General features: G+C 38.6%; 1 protein-coding gene across 1 annotated transcript in view; it reads left to right on the plus strand.

Annotated features, from left to right (window-relative positions):
• Positions 1–9796, plus strand: part of LOC108895310 (coiled-coil domain-containing protein 85A) — a 38067-nt gene extending 28271 nt beyond the window's left edge. The window contains exons 3-4 of the mRNA XM_018694049.2: positions 3563–3620; positions 7282–9796. Of these exons, the coding sequence (XP_018549565.1) occupies positions 3563–3620; positions 7282–7297 (74 nt within the window). The 3' untranslated portion in view covers positions 7298–9796. The remainder of the gene's footprint in view (positions 1–3562; positions 3621–7281) is intronic.
• The last annotated feature ends 10571 nt before the right edge of the window (positions 9797–20367 follow it).

Consider the following 20367-nt stretch of genomic DNA (forward strand, 5'->3'; position numbering starts at 1 on the left):
GTTTAAGGACTGAAGTCAGAATTTGGTTCAGGTTAGGGTAAGAATATGTATGTGTGTGTGTGTGTGTGTGTGTGCACGCGCGTTCATATGGCTTGCAGCATGAGAGGTTAAGGTGTGTGTGTGTGCTTTTTGATGGTGAACAGAAGACCAGTTCTCTTCAGTTCGAAGAGATTGTCAGTTTCTGTTCTTTCTGTTCTGTCTGTCCACAAAAAAAGGAGAAGAATGAAATTGCAAAACAATTCAATTCAATTCAATTCAATTCAATTCAATTTTATTTATATAGCGCCATATCACAACAACAGTCATCTCAAGGCACTTTTCAGGTCTAGACTGTACTCTTTAAAATAGGTATTTACAGAGAGAGACCCAACAAATCCCACCATGAGCAAGCACTAGGCGACAGTGGCAAGGAAAAACTTCCTTTTAAGAGGCAGAAACCTCGAAGCAGAACCGGACTCAGGGTGGGCGGCCATCTGCCTCGACCGGTTGGGTTAAGAAGGAGAGAGAGCAACAAAATGCTGGAAAACTAATAAACCCATGTGCGCGCGCGCACACACACACACACAATTGTCCTCTCTCCTCCTCCCTGACACATTCTTTTCTTCCTCTGTCCATCACTCTGGCAGACACACATAGTGACGTGCATTGAAGCAAACAGAGCTGCTGTGAAGCAGCCCAGAGGCCTGTCCTCGTCTCTGACAGCCGGGACCACTGAGACATAAAAAAAGCAGGTCAACATGGGAACCAGGGCTGTGTTAGTGCACGAGAAACAAAGGAGAAATTGTGGTAGAACAACACAGGTTATCCAACAAATTATCAGTCTTTACCCTATAATTAGACAACTCATCACCCTCAGAGAGACTCATTAATCTGCAGTTAAAGGCTGACAGATGTCCACAGTCACTGGTAGACTTCAGTTCCTCTCCCCAGCTGGTTATGTTACAACAGAATGTGTCCTTTGTGGTCTTTGTGGTCCACTCAGCATAACCCCGCCCAGAATACTGTGACAATTATAAATATTAGTGCTGTATTAGCATCAGTGCTTCTCCCGCTTGACTGCAAGTTATAATTGGTTTTTCTAACTAGCTATGCCATTGTCCTGCAAATGCATCTACCCTGGATGGCATTGTTTGCACAACAGCTTGGTCATCGCCTTATTCAAAATTTCAAAGGCATTAAGAGGAGGTGGATTGATTTTGCGAAGAGCCACACTGATGGAGAGCTGAGGAATGCTACCAACACCCGTCTCTGCAGTGGCCATTTCACTCCAGTTAGTTTTACTTTCACTGGAGACAACAGCAAGTCACAGATAATCTGCTGTCACTTATGAATGGGGCCAAACAGACCATTCCCTCCCCGCCCTTCACCTTCCCGTCCCGCCGACATTGCTCTCTGTCTATGTCTGTGTGTGTGTATCCTGTTGAAGATGAGGGATCAAACTGGTTAGAGTAAGTCAGTAACTCACTTCTTGCCATAATAACACACTTGTTTATCACAGTCAGTTTATTATTAGTGAGACATCATTATACTTTGTTTTCCTATATTAATAAACATCAGTAATATGTCTGTATAAACAGTGCGTCTTGTTTCTTGAGTTCTTGAAAGACAGACCATTTGATCAACAAAAATATAATTTCTACACATTCCAAATCAATAAGAAATTGTCTTCAGGCTCCGAACTTGACTGTCTGTGGTGGGTCAAACATGTAGGCAACAGGGTGCTAAATGAGCACTAACAGGGTGCTAACAGGATACTAACAGGGAGCTAACGGTCCATTGCCTGAGCATGGTTTCAGCGCCTACAACAGAAATGCCACTAGTGTCTCTGAGCAGAGAGACCTCCTTATTTTTTCATGATTTTGAAACCTAACTTTATATATTTGACAATCTTTTAAACCATAAATTTAGATGAGTGGTTAATAGCACATTTTTCTGTGGTGTGACTGACTCAGAACACATTAGTATTTACACAGACTTTAAAGGAATCTGTCATTCTGCCATGTTGTGTTTTGTCTACACAAACATATTCTTGAATTGTGCAACTGCATCTGAAATATGAACAGCGTATGAAAGACAAGTTTTTCCTGTTATCTGAAAAATCTGTGTCCAGGACATATACGCAGACTGTCTCTGCAATATTTTTCTGATATCATATGAGAAAAATATGATGACCTAAGTGTACAACACAGATCATACTGGATGTTACAGCAGTGGTTCAGTGGTTGAACACCCCTAAATGGAATATTTGGTCATAGCACTGCAAGCCATCCAACCCCCAATATAACATCTACACCCTGTAACTTATGATCATTGACAGTAGAGAATTTACATATAATAAATATTGTGCAATATAGAACTTGTCCTGTGGGCAGTGATCTGAGTCTGATCCTAGTTTAGTTGGTGGTCTTAGTGATGTATGAATGCTTGTTTACATTGTCAAATCTGTCCATCACCTGTGCTGACCATCCTTATTTTTCTGGCTGCTGAGCTCCCTGAAAAACTTGTATTTTACTGTGGCAACCATCAATCAAAAATCGTCATGTCACTGGCTGCGGCTAAACTGCATATTAAGCTATTTTTAATATATTAATATATTTTATTATTTTATTTCTCTTTGTTGATAGGTTTGATTACATAAAATTAAATAAATGTAAATGTTGCTGTATTTTTACATGGAGAAATACTATTAAACATGCACAATAAATGAACAACTTGATAAATCCGGCAAGGTGCTGCAGCTCCCACTTTGAAAACCATTTTGTTACCATATGATATATAAATTTAGACTAAGATAAATATGAATAAAATATCAATGTAATAATGAGGAAATATGTTAAGTTACTTTTAAAAAATAATCTAAATGTCAGACATAACAGAAAAGAATGTAACGTGTGTGAAGCTTATTGCACTGTAAAATCACTAAATTCTACCAAAATATATTTCAATATCAAAATTGCAATTTAAAAGAGAAATGTTTTCCTACTGCAAGAGCTCCAGTTACTTGCATGATTAATAGTGCTTTCACAAGCTGTAGAAAGTGAAGTTAAATTTGGGGATCACTGCCAAAAATGATTGGTGAAACTGGTGAATGAACAAAAAACAAACAAAGGTTTCACCAATTTAATCAATTTGTAATTTTGATCATTTTTGTTGCTAAACATTGAAGCTACAAAACACAGAATTCATTTGCTCCCTGTCTGTGCTCATGAATTCATTATAATTATACTGCTTCTGTGTTGGAACTGAATTAAACAGTTAAACTCTTCTCTTCACTGCCACTACCAGGCATTTTGTTTCAGGATGTCTCTTCTGCAGGTACAGCAGTTAAACATATATCTCAGCTGCTAATATAATAGACATCCAACTGCACTTACACTTAAACCAGACACATTTAGAATGGTTGCTCATGCTCACCCTCCTGCCCAGTCATATTTATTTACATGAATCCCAAGAAGTATGACTGTATGAAAAGAATTGCTGAATGCAAGATAGGCCTAACATGTCAGAATTACAAATCAACCATTGATTAGATCATTGGTTATTTCTATTGATTTCTTTGCAGCTCTGATATCTGCTGGCTGCTGCACCAATTCCTGTAGGAATGTAAAACTTTGGGACAGGTAAGTCTCGCTCCCACTCTCTGTCTGGTTCAATATTGACTTTCTGTTTAGTTTGTGGGCTGGAAAACCAAAACAATGAGCTGAAAACAATCCATGTAGCTGAGGAGAACTATGGTGGTGGTCATGGGTATTTGTCACTGTTTTCCTATATTTTACAGACAAAACAATGTATCAATTGAGAAAATAATCAGTGACTTATAAAAGAAAATGGTACTGATTTAGATTATGGGCCACAATATACAGCATTACTTGGTAAGGGGAAATAATATGTAAAGTTATGGAATAAAGGAACTTATACTATAGTTTTACTTGGTGACTATTCTTTTATTATAGGGTACGTATTACCCACTAAGCAATAACCTGGACATTTGGGAGGAATTAATGCTGTAGTTATCCTTTAAAGGCAGACTAAGGCATTCAGGAGAAAAACTATTGATATTTGCCATGGAAATGTTAACAACTGGCCAAGTAGGAAAATGGCAGAATTGAGTGTGCCCACTTTTTCACATAAAGAGAAACAAATGAAATATAAAATATCATAAAAAGAACAACAAACACAGCATCCATAACATAACAGAGTAAAAACTAATAGATTGTTGTTATGGAACTAGACAGGCCTGTAAACTTGACCCTAGGAGCACAAGGCCTGATGCCTGGCACAGCAAATACACTTCAACTAAAGTCTTTGCATGCTTTTAAAGTACAATGAAAAAAGTACTTCATCATAACCTACAATGGGTGGTGCATGAGATTTTTGCTTTTTAAAATCTAATTATAATACATGATTATTTACAGAGGGTGTGATATGTTTCAGGAGGTGAAAAAAAAGTTTTGATGCTACAATCAGAAAAAGTATTTTCTATAAAATGAACCACCCAACTAATAGGTATTTGGGCTGTAATCAGAAGCAGTGTTAGTTTACTGTTAATGTATGTTAATAAATGGTGGATTTTGTTCCCAATTAACAAAAATGAAGGTATGTCTATTTCACCATCCTCACACTTTACCATTACCCACCTATTAACAAGAAACACAATTTTAAAAACTCTAACTATAACAAACAGAAACATTACACAAAGTAGTTTCTTCTAAAAAAGTAAACAAATGTAAATATCAAAAACCTAGCATTCAACTAAAAGCACAGAATACAACACAAAGGAACATGAAAAATACATCTATCACAAATACATCTAACCCTATTTCTACAGTACAGCCCTGCATCACACACAAATGTCTGATTAGCTGATTTATGTGTGAAAAACTAAATTGTGATTGAATTGCTTAGTAGTTATTACACCAACATAACGTATTTGAGGAGGTAAAGCCACCTGAGGTGCAGCAAGTGAATTTTGGAAAATAAAATGTTCACAATAATTCCAGTAATGAACACCTGCACTTTCCTTATTAGAAAGATATCTAACATGAAACATAATATACAAAGAACCTAGAACCATGTGATAGCAGAAATGCAAACCTGCATTCTTCAAAAAACTTCAACATTGATTGCTACTAAATTCCTCCAAAATGTACAATTCCCTGTTCATAATACATCAAAAAAAAAAAAAAAAAAACTACAGTGGTTAAATAAAAATGACATGATGAATTATCTCTGATAGTAATTTGGACAACCTCCCAAATATTATTGCTCAGTATGACCTACTGACCTACTGTCATACATACTCTGGAATAATAGCTACCCCGTAGTTAAAAAAATAATAATAATAGTTGAAGTTCTTTGTAAGGTCCTGAAATATTACCTCCTTATTCCATAAAGTCACATCTTGTTCCCTAGTATTGACATGTCAAGTGTTGGTACAAAAGATTACACCATAACTCTGGAGTAGACCGATATGGTTTTTTCAGGGCCGATACCAATTATTAATAGTCAAGGAGGCCGGTAACCGATATTTGGAGCCGATATTCATTTGCAGTAAAAGTGAAAATATTGGCGTCAAAATTTTGGATAATACAAACTCCAACACTTAACTTTGTTTAAATGCCTTTAAGCATATGTTTATTAAACACCTTTTCAGATTTGCAACATATTAAAGTTTTTTTTTTATCTTAGACACTAGACATCTTTGTTTTAAAATTCTAACAAAAAGTGCAGGGAGCTCCCAGGCTCAGCAGCATGTCTTATAAAGTTAAATGAAAACTTAATAAATAGCTCACTAAAGTTTTCTACAGTAAATAAAGTTTTCAAAAATTTCAATATAACTGAAATGTTATTTTATTTTTCACTTATCTTTGTTTTAAGTTCAAACAAAAACAAAAAGTGCAGGGAGTTCCCAGTATCAGCAGCATCTCTTAGATCGGAGCTTCTCCACCCGGCAAAACTTTTTCTTTTTCTCCTGTGCATGCACAGCTTTCACTGCTGATTGGCTGTTACCCATACCGTGCTCTGTGTGTAACCAATCAGATGGTGCTGTGGGTGGGACAATGCTGGAGACAAAGTAGTGACTGCAGATAGAGAGGCGCGACTGCGTCAGAGCCAAAATAAGCCAGTTTTAAATTGATCTCTTATCGGCCATCGGATTAAAAAAAAGGCTGATGCCGATATGCGTCAAAATGCCAAATATCTTATCCCTACTCTAGAGTATTTATGCTGTATGTTGTGGGCTGTAATCCAAAGCATTACTTTACACAGTTGAGAAGCTGGGCATCGTTTTTGATCCCTCTCTCACTTTTGAGCTCCCTAGTATATCACAAGCACTGCCTTTACTTCTTTAACCTTCATAACTTTGCCAAATATAGTCTACTTTATCCAGTTGTGACTGAGATCCTGGTACATGCTTTTATAACCAGATCCAGAATCGACTACTGAAATGCACTTCTCTCTGACCTCCCTATGACAGCAAGAAAATGTCTTCATTTGGTCTAAAATGTAGCTGCCAGAGTCCTCACCAGGCCTATAAAGTTTGATCATTTAACATTTAACCCAGTGTCTTTGCATTAGCAATCAGTACACATAAAGCCTTAAATGGATTGGCTTTTTGTACATTTCCAGTTTATTTATTCCATGTTCTCCATCATGTCCATTAGATTCTCTCCATGCTGGTAATTCAACTGTTACTCAGTCTAACAGAGAAGCTTATGGAGTAAACTTCCACTGCACACTCTGGAGCCATGTTTGGTTGAGATTTTCAAACCCATGCTGTACACAATTGATTTTTCTATGTGCTATGGCCTCTCCTAGTTTCACTGGTTGTGAAATCATTACCCGCATTCCTCTATGACAAGCTGTCATTGATGGTAGAGAGTAAGATCTCACTAGGCCAGTGCTTTGCATCTAGTTTTGACAGGTCTATGCTTCCCTCTGCTGGACTACAGTGAAATCCAATACACCACTTTGGATTTAGTGTTTTGGATTTCTGGTGGTGTGATTTGATTTTAATGTAGCATGGAAAAATCTTGTCACAATGAAAAACAATTAATTCAGTTATTAAAAACAAAAGCTACACAACTGTCATTTAAGATATTTTTCATTTAACTGTGACAGCAGATAAACATAAAAGTCAAAATTAAATAACAGTGTATATTAGTATTTTGTATTCCACTTTAATTTAGTGGTTCCACGCACACACACACACACACACACACACACACACACATACAGTGTATCCACAAGAAGTAATCTGACATTTTCCCTCATGTCTTTCAGCTTTGATACCTCCTGACCATGACATGCCTCATGATCAGATGCTGCTGTGGCCACCCCCAAGAGAGAAAAAGGGAGTGATCAGACAGTTATTGGATGGAGGAACAGTTGGATCCATGAATAATTGGATGGATGACATATGACATGACATTCAAAATTAGGTAGTAGAAGCCACACAAGGTAACAGAATACACTGGAAACACTTGAACGCTGTCTCTGCCCTGTCTGCTTCTGCTGCTGCTAATGCTATGCATTTCCTGTGGACCACCAGAAAAGACTGAATGTCACTGTTAATTTTGCAATGCCCCTGCATTGCATAATTAACAGAGGAAAATAAGTAAGTAAGTAAGTAATCTGTCTGTAAATAAGACAGCTTTCTGGGTTGCCAACAAAATAGTCCTACCTCTTTGGAAAAACTGAAACCTTTTGGATGAAAGATTCTGTATATGAAAAGTAACTTCCTCTGCAAACACTGGAGGTGTTTGCCTCCTCTCAACACAATCACAGTGCCAGTGATTATTTCAAAACTGAGGACAGAACATGTAATGATAGTGATTACATTTACAAAGTCATTGTGGAGCTTGAATTAAAGCACAAAAAGATTTACTGAGTAATTTTAACCTCAAGAAAGATATTATTTTAATTAAAAAACTGTATTTAAAATAAATTCAATTTATTAATAGACGACTTTAGTTATTGTTTCTATCCTTTATAGGAATATTGTATTCACCAGTTGCTGCAGAAATTTGGGAACACTGCACAATCACTAGTTTTGGCCATGTTGGGCCACCAGGCCAACAGGGCAAGAAACACAGGAGATCAGACCATCAGACAGTTTGTAATCAAGCCAGTTGAGCTAGATTTCTTAAACCATGTTATTTGGAGGTAAGATTGGACTTAAGTACAACTCAAATTATGATCTTAATTTCTCCACCTGTGAAAACTGTGTTAACTACCACAAAAGGGGACAAAGACTAAAACTACACATCTTACAGACAAAATAATTAATCAAGATTATTGATAATGGAAAATAATTATGCAGTCCTGCTTTCATCAAATAAACGTCAGTCTTACTATAGTTTATTGATCACTCCCACAGTCATATCAGAGCTGTGGGACTTAATTTATTCTTTACATATTCTTACTGTAGCCTACACAACAAATCATATTCAGCACTACCATAATCACAGATTATGGATAAGAACAAAGAGGCTACAATGAGCTAGGTAGATGATGAGATGCACTACATGTATCTTTTGTGAACCAGCAAACCACCAACAGGTAGACAACACCGTTCACTTTGTCATTGCATCCTATAGAAAATAATTCATGCTGTGCCAATATAGCTCGAGTGGTGGCAGTTCCTCATAGCTTAGTTTGAAGTCCTCACACCGCCATTGAGAGACAGAGGTAGAACAGGCATGTAAGCATCCTTGGTTTGAGTTGGATTAGGACATTTTTTTACATGCCTCAAGGCCTAAAATGAAAACTCATTAATCTTACAGTATTTTCACATGGCTGCACAGACTGAGTTCAGAGCTTTAAATGTCATACAGTAAGCCTAGAATGATGATATGATGGGCTTCAACGTTTAATGCCAAAATATTATTCAGTAACAAATGTTTTTTATCTAAGCTGTGATTGTTGAGCTAAGAAAATTCCCTGGAAGCAATCGAGAGTTGATGGAATAAATTGTGATTTATTTAAATGTGAGTTATTAAATGAATTTAACAGATTATACACTTTCTAAAATAAAAATAGCAATCATTAAGTCCTACCTTGTTGTGCACATTCTTAGTTTTCTATGTAGCAGAGACATCTTTTGAATTCATTAAAGCTCTGTTTAGGGGTAGGGTGAGTGGACTTTTGAATATATTCTCCAACATACACCCTACTTCCAAAATTCTGTGTTATGTGCTTATTTGCAGTCTGCTCTAACAAAGGAAGACAGAAATCACTGAAAGGTCTATGTCCAATTATTTAGTTCAGGCTGTCAAACGTTATGTTTGAAAGCAGAATATTTGCAGGGTTTTCACCACCAGATGAAATGATCAGGATGTGTGTCCTAATAAAACTGGATGCTTGAATGTGCAGAAAATATGCCATTTTAATTGGTCCATACACAAAGTGGCTCACAATAATATACACTTGAAATCATACTGTATAAAGCTTTCACCCCCTTTCTTCTAGATTTGTTGGCAGATGAAACAAGAAAGAAACTATAATATACTATCAAAGTTGTTTTTAAGGGTCAAGAATAGTTCGTTTTATCTGCTTAGTTTTATAAATATACAACTACAATTCAATTTTTGATTTTTTGGTAGTATAAAATCACTTATTCTATCCAGAAATCTATGTATAAGCTAATAAACTCTTAGATCTTTATTTAAAAACAACTCATTTTGCAGAAAGTGTTTTTTTGTATCTGTGTGATTGTACTGGATATACACAAAATGTATATTGTAGACCAGTGATTCTCAACAACTGGACAGTGTTGAGTATCGGGCCACAAAAATCAGACAAGAACCAATTAATTATCCACTCCCTACCAAACACTGCCAATTATCCACTCCCTACTGAACACTACTAATTAATTATCCACTCCCTCCCAAACACTGCCAGTGCATCAGTGCCATTCAGTTCAGCATCTTCTCATTCACTTTGCTGAAGATCAAAACTGAGTATCCAGCCTCTGCCTTTCAGTAGTGAAAACATTACTGCCCCCTTTCACTACATACTTCCACGAAGTGTGTCATGACAGCTAAGTTGTGGTAATTTTACATATAAAAAAGAAAGAAAAACAAATCTCCCTCTCCCCTCTTCCTGTTGCTGTCTCTGTTTCTATCACTACTGCTTTCTTCTGCTGTTTGTCAACCAACATGATGTCCAGTTGGTTAGCCATCTCCAGTGTCTGTCTGGATCTGGAAGTCCCACAGGATATTAGCTCGGTCATTCACCACCTTAGGTGGTGTCTTCCACTCTGACAGTGGGACTTCCAGCTCATACTCAGTGTAGATGTTCCTGTACACTAAGCCAATTGGTCATGGTGTTCCATGCATGCTGTTACCTGCTGTTATGTGCTGGACTCTCAGGGGCGTCTTTGCACAGCCTGCACCTGGTGTCCTGTCTGGTGTGGTAGACCCCAGCCTCTATTGATCTTGTACTAAGTGCCTATTCTTGTGCTTCTGTGCTTCAGTCTAGCCTTTTCCAGCCACTGTTGGAATTTCTTGATATCAGCCACAATGGTTTCATCTTTCTCCTCCTTGCCATTGACATTGTGTTTCTGCTGCCTCAGGTACAGTGGACAGTGGTTCTGACACTCAATAGTCCCTGGCTTCCTTCATTTGTGGTGCTAAGGAGAATCAGAGAGGTCCTTGGAGGACAACCACAGCAGTGCATACTGAGGGGCTGGGGTGGGGTAACTGTAAGCCAGGCGCTGGTTGCGCGCTGTGGTGCAGAGGAGTGCAGCTTGTGCTTCTTTCCACACTATGTGGCACCTGTGCAGACTGACTGAGGAGACAGAGACTTCTTCCTCCTAGGAGGGTAACAGATGGGTTGATAGCCCAGCATAACCATGAATGGAGTTATACCTGTGGCAGAAATGGTGAGTGAATTTTGAGCCTATACAACCCAGGGAAGATGGGAGCTGGACTGTAGACTGTATATAAAAATGGATGTAGCCAGCGTGATGTCACCCATTGGTTTGTGTACTGCTGCTTTGAAGTCTCACATTTGGAAATTGGCCATCGTCTTTTGTATTTTTGCAACCAAAAAAATGGAAATAAATATTTTCTTTTTTTCAGTTTTCCAAGCAGTTACTCACATGTCCTCTCACATTGAACCTTGCTCGTGACTCCGTAGATTCTCAGCATCCTCAGCTCCATTGTCATTACCCCCCCCCCGAGCCTGGTGGTGGTGGTGGTGGTGAGTGAGGCTTAGTCAGGTCAATTATTTTTATGGCACGATCAAGGTTATCTTAAGGCACATTTCATAAAGAGCAGGTCTTAGACTGTACTCTTATGTTATTACATTTATGAGGAGAAGCCCAACAATTCCCACTATGAGCAAGCACTAGGCAACAGTGGAAAGAGAGAAAGAAAGAGAGAGAGGGAGGAGAGAATGGGCTGAGGGACGCTCTGGAGGAACCTGATCGGGTGATGGTGAGCAGGGGTTATACAACGTTGCGGTGCTGAAATGACAGCTGAATGACAGCAGAGAGAGAGAATATTTTAAACTGTGATAGCTTACAGGTGATTGGCTCTAGTTGGGAGTGTCAGGTTGTGACTGGATGAAAACAGAATTGGTAGCTGGGGCTTAGAGATAGCAGGAAACAACTTGTGATTCAGCTGGTATGTGCTGATAGACAGTCTCCCTGATTGAACTTTTGCTAAGCTTCATTATATTATTTCAAACTGTGCAATAACAGAATAGAGTTCAGTCTGTTTCTATGTATATAGTCCTATGTATATTGTTCTTTTGTTTATATTTTTATTACATTGTCCTGTCTATACAGTTTTTTTGTTTATATTTTTATAATATTGTCTTAATTATATCTTGTTTGTTATTTTACTCATATTTATTCCTTTTTCTATTCTTTACAATCCCTGCTGCTGGAACAAAGTAAATTTCCCCACTGTGGGACTGATGAAGGATTATCTTATCTTGTCACAGTAATAGTATGAAATGTAGTTGAAATATAGCATGCATGATGTCCAATCTAGCGGACAGATGATTAATCGTAATTTCCTCATAATATAAAATCAGTACTTAATTTTAACAATAGTATTACTCTGTAGATGTTACTTGATGTTACCAATTTTTTTTACCTGCAGTGGTCTCCTTCTACAGAAGAATTGGCAAGATATTCCTTGCCACCTTGGTTTTGATAAATTTGTGTTAGACTTACACTGACTGGCAAATGGATGACAGTGTATGGAACAACACTCTAGTGTCCAGTCTGGTGGTTGATGTGCAATTTTACCATCAAAACTAGGGCTGGGACTTTATAAATTTATTTTGATTAATTAATTACAGGAAATATATGGCATTAAAAAAATGCAGGCATTTAATCATACTTTATTTTAACACTCCAGACAACATGGAAGGTTTCTCAGTGCACCCGAGAAAGTTCCTTTCAGTTTCTGGCCTACCGATCATACAGATGCACCAGATGCATTGAGTGATGTCAGACAACATAGCCCCATGTGGAAAGCAGCAAAGCACAGTAGCAGATTAACGACAAACGTGATGGATGAAACAGATGAGACCGCATTGCTTGGCCCAGTGGATGGAAAGTTTCAGTTTAAAAAACGGTCAGATGGAACCATAGATAAGAGCAAGTTGCAAATTGTGCAACAAATAATTTGCATATCACCATTTCAAGTCTCCTGTGTCGCCTCAATGCTAAACATGTAGCAGTGAGCACAGATGTCAGAGCTAATGTTAACGTTAGTCCTAGTACGAGCAAGCAGTGTTGCCAACCCATTCAGAGATGAGCAAATCCACGTCTGACAAATTAACAAACTCACTGAGACCAATGGGTTTGTTGTTACCATTAAGTCACACTAAGATGTTGATCAAACTGGCCTATGTTGCAGCAGAGAGTTTTGCTCAGGATACTGGAAGAATAAAAGGTCAGGACTGAGGTCAGTTAAGAGACCATTTTTGATGGTAGAAATGGCACTGCTGTTGAACTGCTGTTCTACTTATTTTTGGCCAAGGATATTTTATTTACCATTTTACCACTCCTCTGGAATGTACTTGAAAGTACCGTTTTATTTAAAAAAAAACCCACACAAACAAACATGTTTTCTAAACATTGGAAGTTTACAAAAACTAATAAACATGATTTTCTTGTTCGAACATATGTATATGTCTATTCATTGATTCAGTCTGTTTATTTTTTCTCTCACTGAACCCAAGTGAATCATTTCATTTTCTTTCATATTTAGAACTTAAAAATACATATAACTAAAAGAAAGTTATTACACTTCAAGTAACATTGTGTTGTATTTCATTTGAACAATTCATTTTTTTTCAAGCATTAAAAAACTGGAATATCATAAGAGTAACCCAGGCCCCTCCCATATTTATATGAGACAGGTATTACATTAACTATGGATATTTAATACTGTTCTTGTTATCTAGCTGTGCTTAATCACATCTAATCTACCAACAATAGTTCAGCATGTAATTTATCTTAGGCAATAGATCCTAATATTTGATAACACATCTCTCAGTTACATGCTTTAATAAAGGTTAGTGCCAGTCGCAAAACCAACAACACGCCAAAAGAGCACCTTTTATTATAAAATATTTTAGGATTACCATCCAAATGCGTAAGTGTTGTCCCTATCTTATTACTTTGTTCGATCATAATATTGTACACATATAATAATGATCTGCTCTAAATTCTTATATAACTCTTGTCACAGAATTAATTAATTCAATTTCTCTCCCTCACATAGCCATGGTGTGGTCACAGACCAACAGACCATGGGGACCCACTTTGGTGTGCTGGACTGCTTGTGATGATTTTAAGGTCCTCTCCCCCTCTTCTCATTCTCTGTGAGAAAGAACAGTGCTGGATGTCTTCCTTGAGTCACAGTGTTTTCTGCTAGTGCTGGCTGTTGATCGGATGGCCAGACATTAAAAAAATTTTAAAACAGATTACTTAATGTTTCAAGTCATGTGCTCCTTCTACCGGGGCACCATTGAGAGTGTCCTCACTGGCTGTATCACAGTGTGGTATGGAGGCTGCACTGCCTCCTGCCGAAAGACACTGCAACGCATTGTGATCACAGCCAGCAAGATCATTGGTACCCCTCTGCCCTCCCTCACAGACATTTTCCACACCTGCCTCACCTGCAGAGCCATCGCTGGTGCCACCTCCCACCCCTCACACTCTCTCTTCAGGCTTCTGCCCTCAGGGAAAAGGTACCAGAGCCTCCTGGGCCCGCTCCACCAGACTGCTATACAGCTTCTTCCACCAGGCTGTCAGGATGCTAAACTCTGCTCACTAGCTCCCCCTAGCTCCCCCCTTTGCCCCCTGCCCCTGGTCTGTAACACACTCTTTACACAAGGACTACCTCAGCTGTTTCTTCTTGCACATTTAATCTCAGATTTACATTATCTGCTCCATAACATTACAATCCACAATCTGTCTTGCACCTTACTGCACCATTTACACAACTGTCCAACAAGCTGCTACCATATTGCATATTGTATATACTACATCTCAATAAGCTGCCACTATGTAGCACTACCACCGCTGTTGTATATAGGTTGAGTTATGTATTTTGTATATTTTATTCTATATATTGTATTCTATTTTATATGTTACAAATTTTGTTCTATTTTTTTTACTAAGGAGAGAGAGAAATTGACAATACAAATATCTTGATCTTACTGTCACTTTCTATAATGTTAAAACTATAATCTTAAACCAGATAAAGGACTTTTGTCATCAGACGTCTGGATCTTAAGTAAACAGAGAAACAAGCTGAGCAAACAGCCCCTCTCAACGTCCTGTGTCCATGTCGCGGAGAAACACTGTTTTTTGAAAGTGAAACTGCTTTAATCAGTGTTACCGTACAGTGGTACCGATTTTAATTACTTGGTCCGTTTGTTTTGGAGTTATTAAGATCTCTGTAGATAATTCAGCTCCCAGTAAAAAACCTTCTGAATGATGAACACTGAACTAAACTAAACTAAAAACAAGCTAAGCATCTGGCAATAACCTGAGCTAACATTAGCAGCAGCTCGTTTAATAGCCCGCTTCGTTTCTTATTATTGCTGATGTCTGTTCCAGTGTTTTGCTTGCACCACACATGCGCACTCGGGCAGAAACAGAACTATAAACATGAGTTCCGTGTCTCTATGAAGTAAAACAGAAATCTCCCAACTCCAACCAAATAAGTCAAATAAAAATTAATCGATCCTTTAAAAAAGTGTCGACAATGCTTATATATTCAACTAATCAATTATTTGTGCACATCCCTAGTTCATAATGATGCTTAGAAACATGCATAGATCAAGGAGTTATTACCAGTGTAAGGTTTCAATAAGCAGCAACAGTCATAATGAAGACCTTCCGCAGGCCAAAGGGGAAACCCTCCATGCTGCAGTCAACAATGCACATTTGGCTGGTGCCGCTATTCCCTGTTTACTTAGTTGTTTGTGTATATAGTTCACTTTATATAGTTCCTTTCACAAAACGTATGCACAATGACTATGTTGCTGCCTATGATTGTTCTTACAAACCTGTTGTGTGGAAAAAATGGATAACGACTCGTTTTTCCGATTTCCGATTTTGTGCACAAATGGAAAATGGAAAAACGGATAACGGGCGTTTTATCCAATTTTGATAATTTTGATTTGATGCAAGGCGTGTGACCCGGAAGTGAACTCTGACCTTACACGCAGGAAGAGACGAGCAAGACCTATTGTGTGGCCGGCAGGGGGCAACACATGGTTGCAAAAAGAAGTCTGTTTACATTGAAGTCCATGAGAAAATGACCCTCCTTCTCACTTGATTTAATATCTCAGTAAACATTTTCGTGATGAGTTTATGGTCTCAGTCGCTAGATAAGTCAATACAACATGATGTTGATTTTGTAAATTACGGGCGCATTTAGAGGAAAATAGACGATAAAGCAGGGTATGCTTTAGGGCGTGGCTACTGTGTGATTGACAGCTGTCAACCATGACAGGACAGAGCGGTTCGTCTCGGAGCTGTTATTGGTGAATTTATAGCACAGACTTCATTTTAACATTTTGCTCACCTTAAAATGTCTCATTTGGCTTTCGGTTGTACTAGCAGACACTCCAAGAAGACGTCTCTTCATCTCTTGGTAAGTACATTTTGTGTTAAGCCTGTGTATCGCTAGCCAAAATTAACATCCTGCTCTCACGGTTACGGGAATTATGGATGCACCTTGCTAACCAAGCTAACTAGCTCATGCTACCATTATCTGATAACTTAGCATTTATATTATACTATCAGTACGTGGCCCCGCCAGGCCGATAAAAGGTATGTTAAACCAACATTAAGCTAACAGCATTTGTTTTATGCCTCTGGGAAACTAACAAACAAAGTGCATTGTGCTAGTGTAATGTACTGCATTAATGAAAGTTAATAAAACTGTTCATCACGTGTTCAGGTTAACATGACGTTTAGATAATTTACATGTGGTTAAAACGGTGTCATCAACTTTTCACGATATGACGAGTAGAGTCATGAGTCATAAACACGTTAGATCTCTGTTTAGAAATGCTATTCACACAGAAAGTGATCATATCGTGACAAAAAGTGTATTTTTTTACACAATGTGTAGGAAAACATTTCTTCTGTAGGAGTTTGATAAGTTAGTGCTGAAAGTACATGATGGTCCTCAAATGAAGCAGACATTTATACCCCCGACAGCTGGCGCATGTATGTGATTCATTGTGATCCACCGTGTCTTAACTAAAGTGTTTGTCTTTTACTGTAATTCAAAGGTATCCACTCTTCAAACTGAATGACTGGTACCAACAGAAGGAGCAACCTCACGGAGCAGTGTATTTGATGCCATTCATCTGGCCTTAGAGAAGAGAGACTGCATCAACAACATTCTTAGTTCTCACATGGGTTTAGCTTCCTCTGACCAACTTTTCTGACCAAGTTTATTATTTTCAATTAATCTCAATTCAATTTTATTTATATAGTACCATATCACAACAAAAGTCATCTTAACGCACTTTTCATATAGAGCAGGTCTAGACCATACTCTTTAAAATAGGTATTTATGGAGAGAGACCCAACAAATCCCACCATGAGCAAGCCCTAGGCGACAGTGGCAAGGAAAAACTTCCTTTTAAGAGGCAGAAACCTCAAGCAGAACCAGACTCAGGGTGGGCGGCCATCTGCCTCGACCAGTTGGGTTAAGAAGGAGAGAGAGATGGGGAGAGGGGGAGAATAGTGGGAGAAGAACATAGCATAGCACGGGTTCCATATAAGATGTAAGGTGATGCCAATAATGCAGTAGTAGTAATGATAGTAGTGATAATTAAAGTATTAACTGCTAACGTAGCACTGCAACTAATAGCAGTATAAGTAATTTCTAATTATAGCAGCAGGTGGAGTTATAGGAGCAGCCCCACGGCTCTAGCAGTCTGCCACATTGCATGAGGAAAAAGTGTCACCAAGACGCATATGGCACATTGAGTATGGAGGAAAAAGTGTCACCAAGACGCATATGGCCCATTGAGTAGAAGGAGGAAACAGGTGCGCATTACCATGTGTGCTGACGAGAAAACTTGCACCTCAACGGCAAGCACGGCCACAGACACTTGTGCAACCACCAGCCCAGACTCTGCCACACCAGGCCACAGCCACCACAGGGACGGGTGGAACCGGAAAAAAAGAGTGGGAAGGGCGCGCAAGGTATGGCTACTATATATGTGGGCGCTGCGTCGTTTCGGCAATCAGTGCACCAGGAGACTAGTACAGCGCCCTATTGTGAGGGGGGCAGGGGAGAGTAAACAGTGCTTCGGCTACACATGGACTAGTTTTTCTGCATCCTTTTGAGACAGAAAATGTCTAATTTTGGCGATATTACTCAGGTGAAAGAAGGCAGTCCTAGAGGTTTGTTTTATGTGTGAGTTAAAGGACATATCCTGATCAAAGATAACTCCAAGATTCTTTACAGTGGAGCTGGGAGCCAGGGCAATGCCATCTAATAGATCATTAGAAAATTTATTTCTGATTTGCTCAGGACCAACTATAATGACCAGTTTTATCTGAGTTCAGTAGAAAAAAATTGCTTGTTTTCATAGCTGATTGGTTTCGTTAGGCTTCATTGACAGATAAAGCTGTGTATTATCTGCATAACGATGGAAATTTTCCTGATAATGGAGTGTTTCCTGATAATATTGCCCAAGGGAAGCATATACAAAGTGAAGAGGATTGGTCCTGGACCACGTCTAACTTTTGTGTACATGGAGGAATTGTTGTTAACATGTACAAACTGAAGCCTATCAGATAGATAGGACTTAAACCAGTTTAGTGCAGTTCCTTTAATGCCAATAAAGTGCTCCAGTCTCTGTAGAAGGATGTGATGGTCAATTGTATCAGAAGCAGCACTGAGATCTAACAAGAGAAGGACAGAAACAAGTCTGTTGTCTGATGTGATTAGGAGTTTGTTCATAACTTTTACAAGTGATGTCTCTGTGCTGTGATACAACCTAATCCTGACTGAAAAACCTCAAATAAACTATTATCCTGTAGAAAGTCGCGCTCAGTATCTGTACCTTTCTCCAGGATATTGGAAAGAAAGGGGAGATTAGATATTGGTCTGTAATTGACTAATATGTCTGGATCTAGAGTGGGCTTTTTTAGAAGAGGTTTGATTACAGCTACTTTATACGACTGCGGCACATAACCTGTTACCAAGGACAGATTTAACATATCTAATACAGAGCTGTAAATTAAGGGCAGAGCTTCCTTAAGCAGCCTAGTTGGGATGGGGCCTAGGAGACAAGTTGAAGGTTTAGATGCCAAAGTAATTGATGTGAGCTGGAGGAGGTTGATGGGAGAAAGATTTTTTATCTTGAATGGTAGAAATTTTATCATTAAAAAAGTTCATAAAATCATTGCTGCTGAGGGATATAGGGATGCGTGGATCTGTCAGCCTGGCTACAGTGTTGAAAAGAAACCTGGGGTTGTTCTTATCCTCTATTAATGACGAGTAATAGGCACCTCTTGCATTACAGAGGGCCCTTTTATATCTTTTGACACGTTCCTGCCAGGCTAAGTGGGATTCTTCCAGTTTGGTGGAACGCCACACTCTTTCGAGCCTATGTGCTATTTGTTTCAGTGTACGGGGTTGCAATGGAGTCTAGAGTAGTATGAGGCTTAGGGTAGGGGTAAAGGGGTAATAACCACAATCCCAGATAATCCTCAATATCTGACAAATCATATCAGATATCAGATAAGAGGAATTATCCTGCAAGTCTCCATAAATAGGAGAACAGGGAAAAAAGAAGAAAAAACATCCTGACCTCAGTCAGGACTCAGTCCATGGATCTGTCCTAAGATTAAGGTAAGTAAAGGAAAAAACACAGCAAAACCTTGGAACGAGGGGGGTTAGTTAAAACCAACATACCAACATAGGAAAACATAAATAATGGTAAATAAAAGTAAATATGAGGATGGTGAAGCATTCTGCTGCCACCGGGCCGATCCCGAAGTAGTGGATTTTAGTGGTCACTATTGTGGTTCTAGTGCACTGGCAACAGGGGCCTGGGTAAAGTTACAAGTTACATGCCATGGTACTGCCATGCTCCTCCATTATTAACTGAAGAAAGAAAATTAAACAAAAAGCTAAGAAAAAGAAAGGCGAGTGGGAAGGGGTAAGAAGAATTATCCTGCAAGTCAAAGGAAAAAACAGTAGAACCTTGGAATGAGAGTGGTTAGTTAAAATCAACATGCCAACATAAACATACATAAAGGTAAATAAAAGTAAATATAAGGATGGTGAAGCATTCTGCTGCCACTGGGCCGATCCCCTATACATAACATTAAATAAAGGGGAAGGAGGCGAGGGAGAAAACAAAGGCGATTTATTTTAACCTAGAGAGCAAGATTAAGGGAAACACAAATAATTGATAAATTAATGGGTTAATTATAAAGAGGAATATTAGGGCTGTTCTGAGTCCAAAGGTCAAAAGGTCAGGAGGAATGTTGTTACAAGGATTGCATTAGACACAGCTGGAGGTAGGATAATGGTTCATTTCACTCTCACTTATGAATACTTTGATTTATTTCAATTGTAGGATTTATTTTTCCTCTTTGTTTTTTAGGAAAAAGATCACCAGGGTCTCAAATGGAGAGAAGATTGCGGGGGTTTTGTGAGAGGGAAATGACCAGTATTTCAAAAAACCAGCAACAAAGCAACCAATCAATAAGCATACAAAATTATAATCTTAGGAAAGGAAAAAGGAAGGAGTGTGCATGAAGGTCTCTATATGTTCTTTATTTTTCAATTTCTACAGGTGGTGATTCCGGGTTTGGAGGGAGATGTTGTCCATTATTGGGGCATTGGCTCCCCC

This window comes from Lates calcarifer, linkage group LG4, assembly GCF_001640805.2.
Source record: "Lates calcarifer isolate ASB-BC8 linkage group LG4, TLL_Latcal_v3, whole genome shotgun sequence".
NCBI lineage: Eukaryota > Metazoa > Chordata > Actinopteri > Centropomidae > Lates > Lates calcarifer.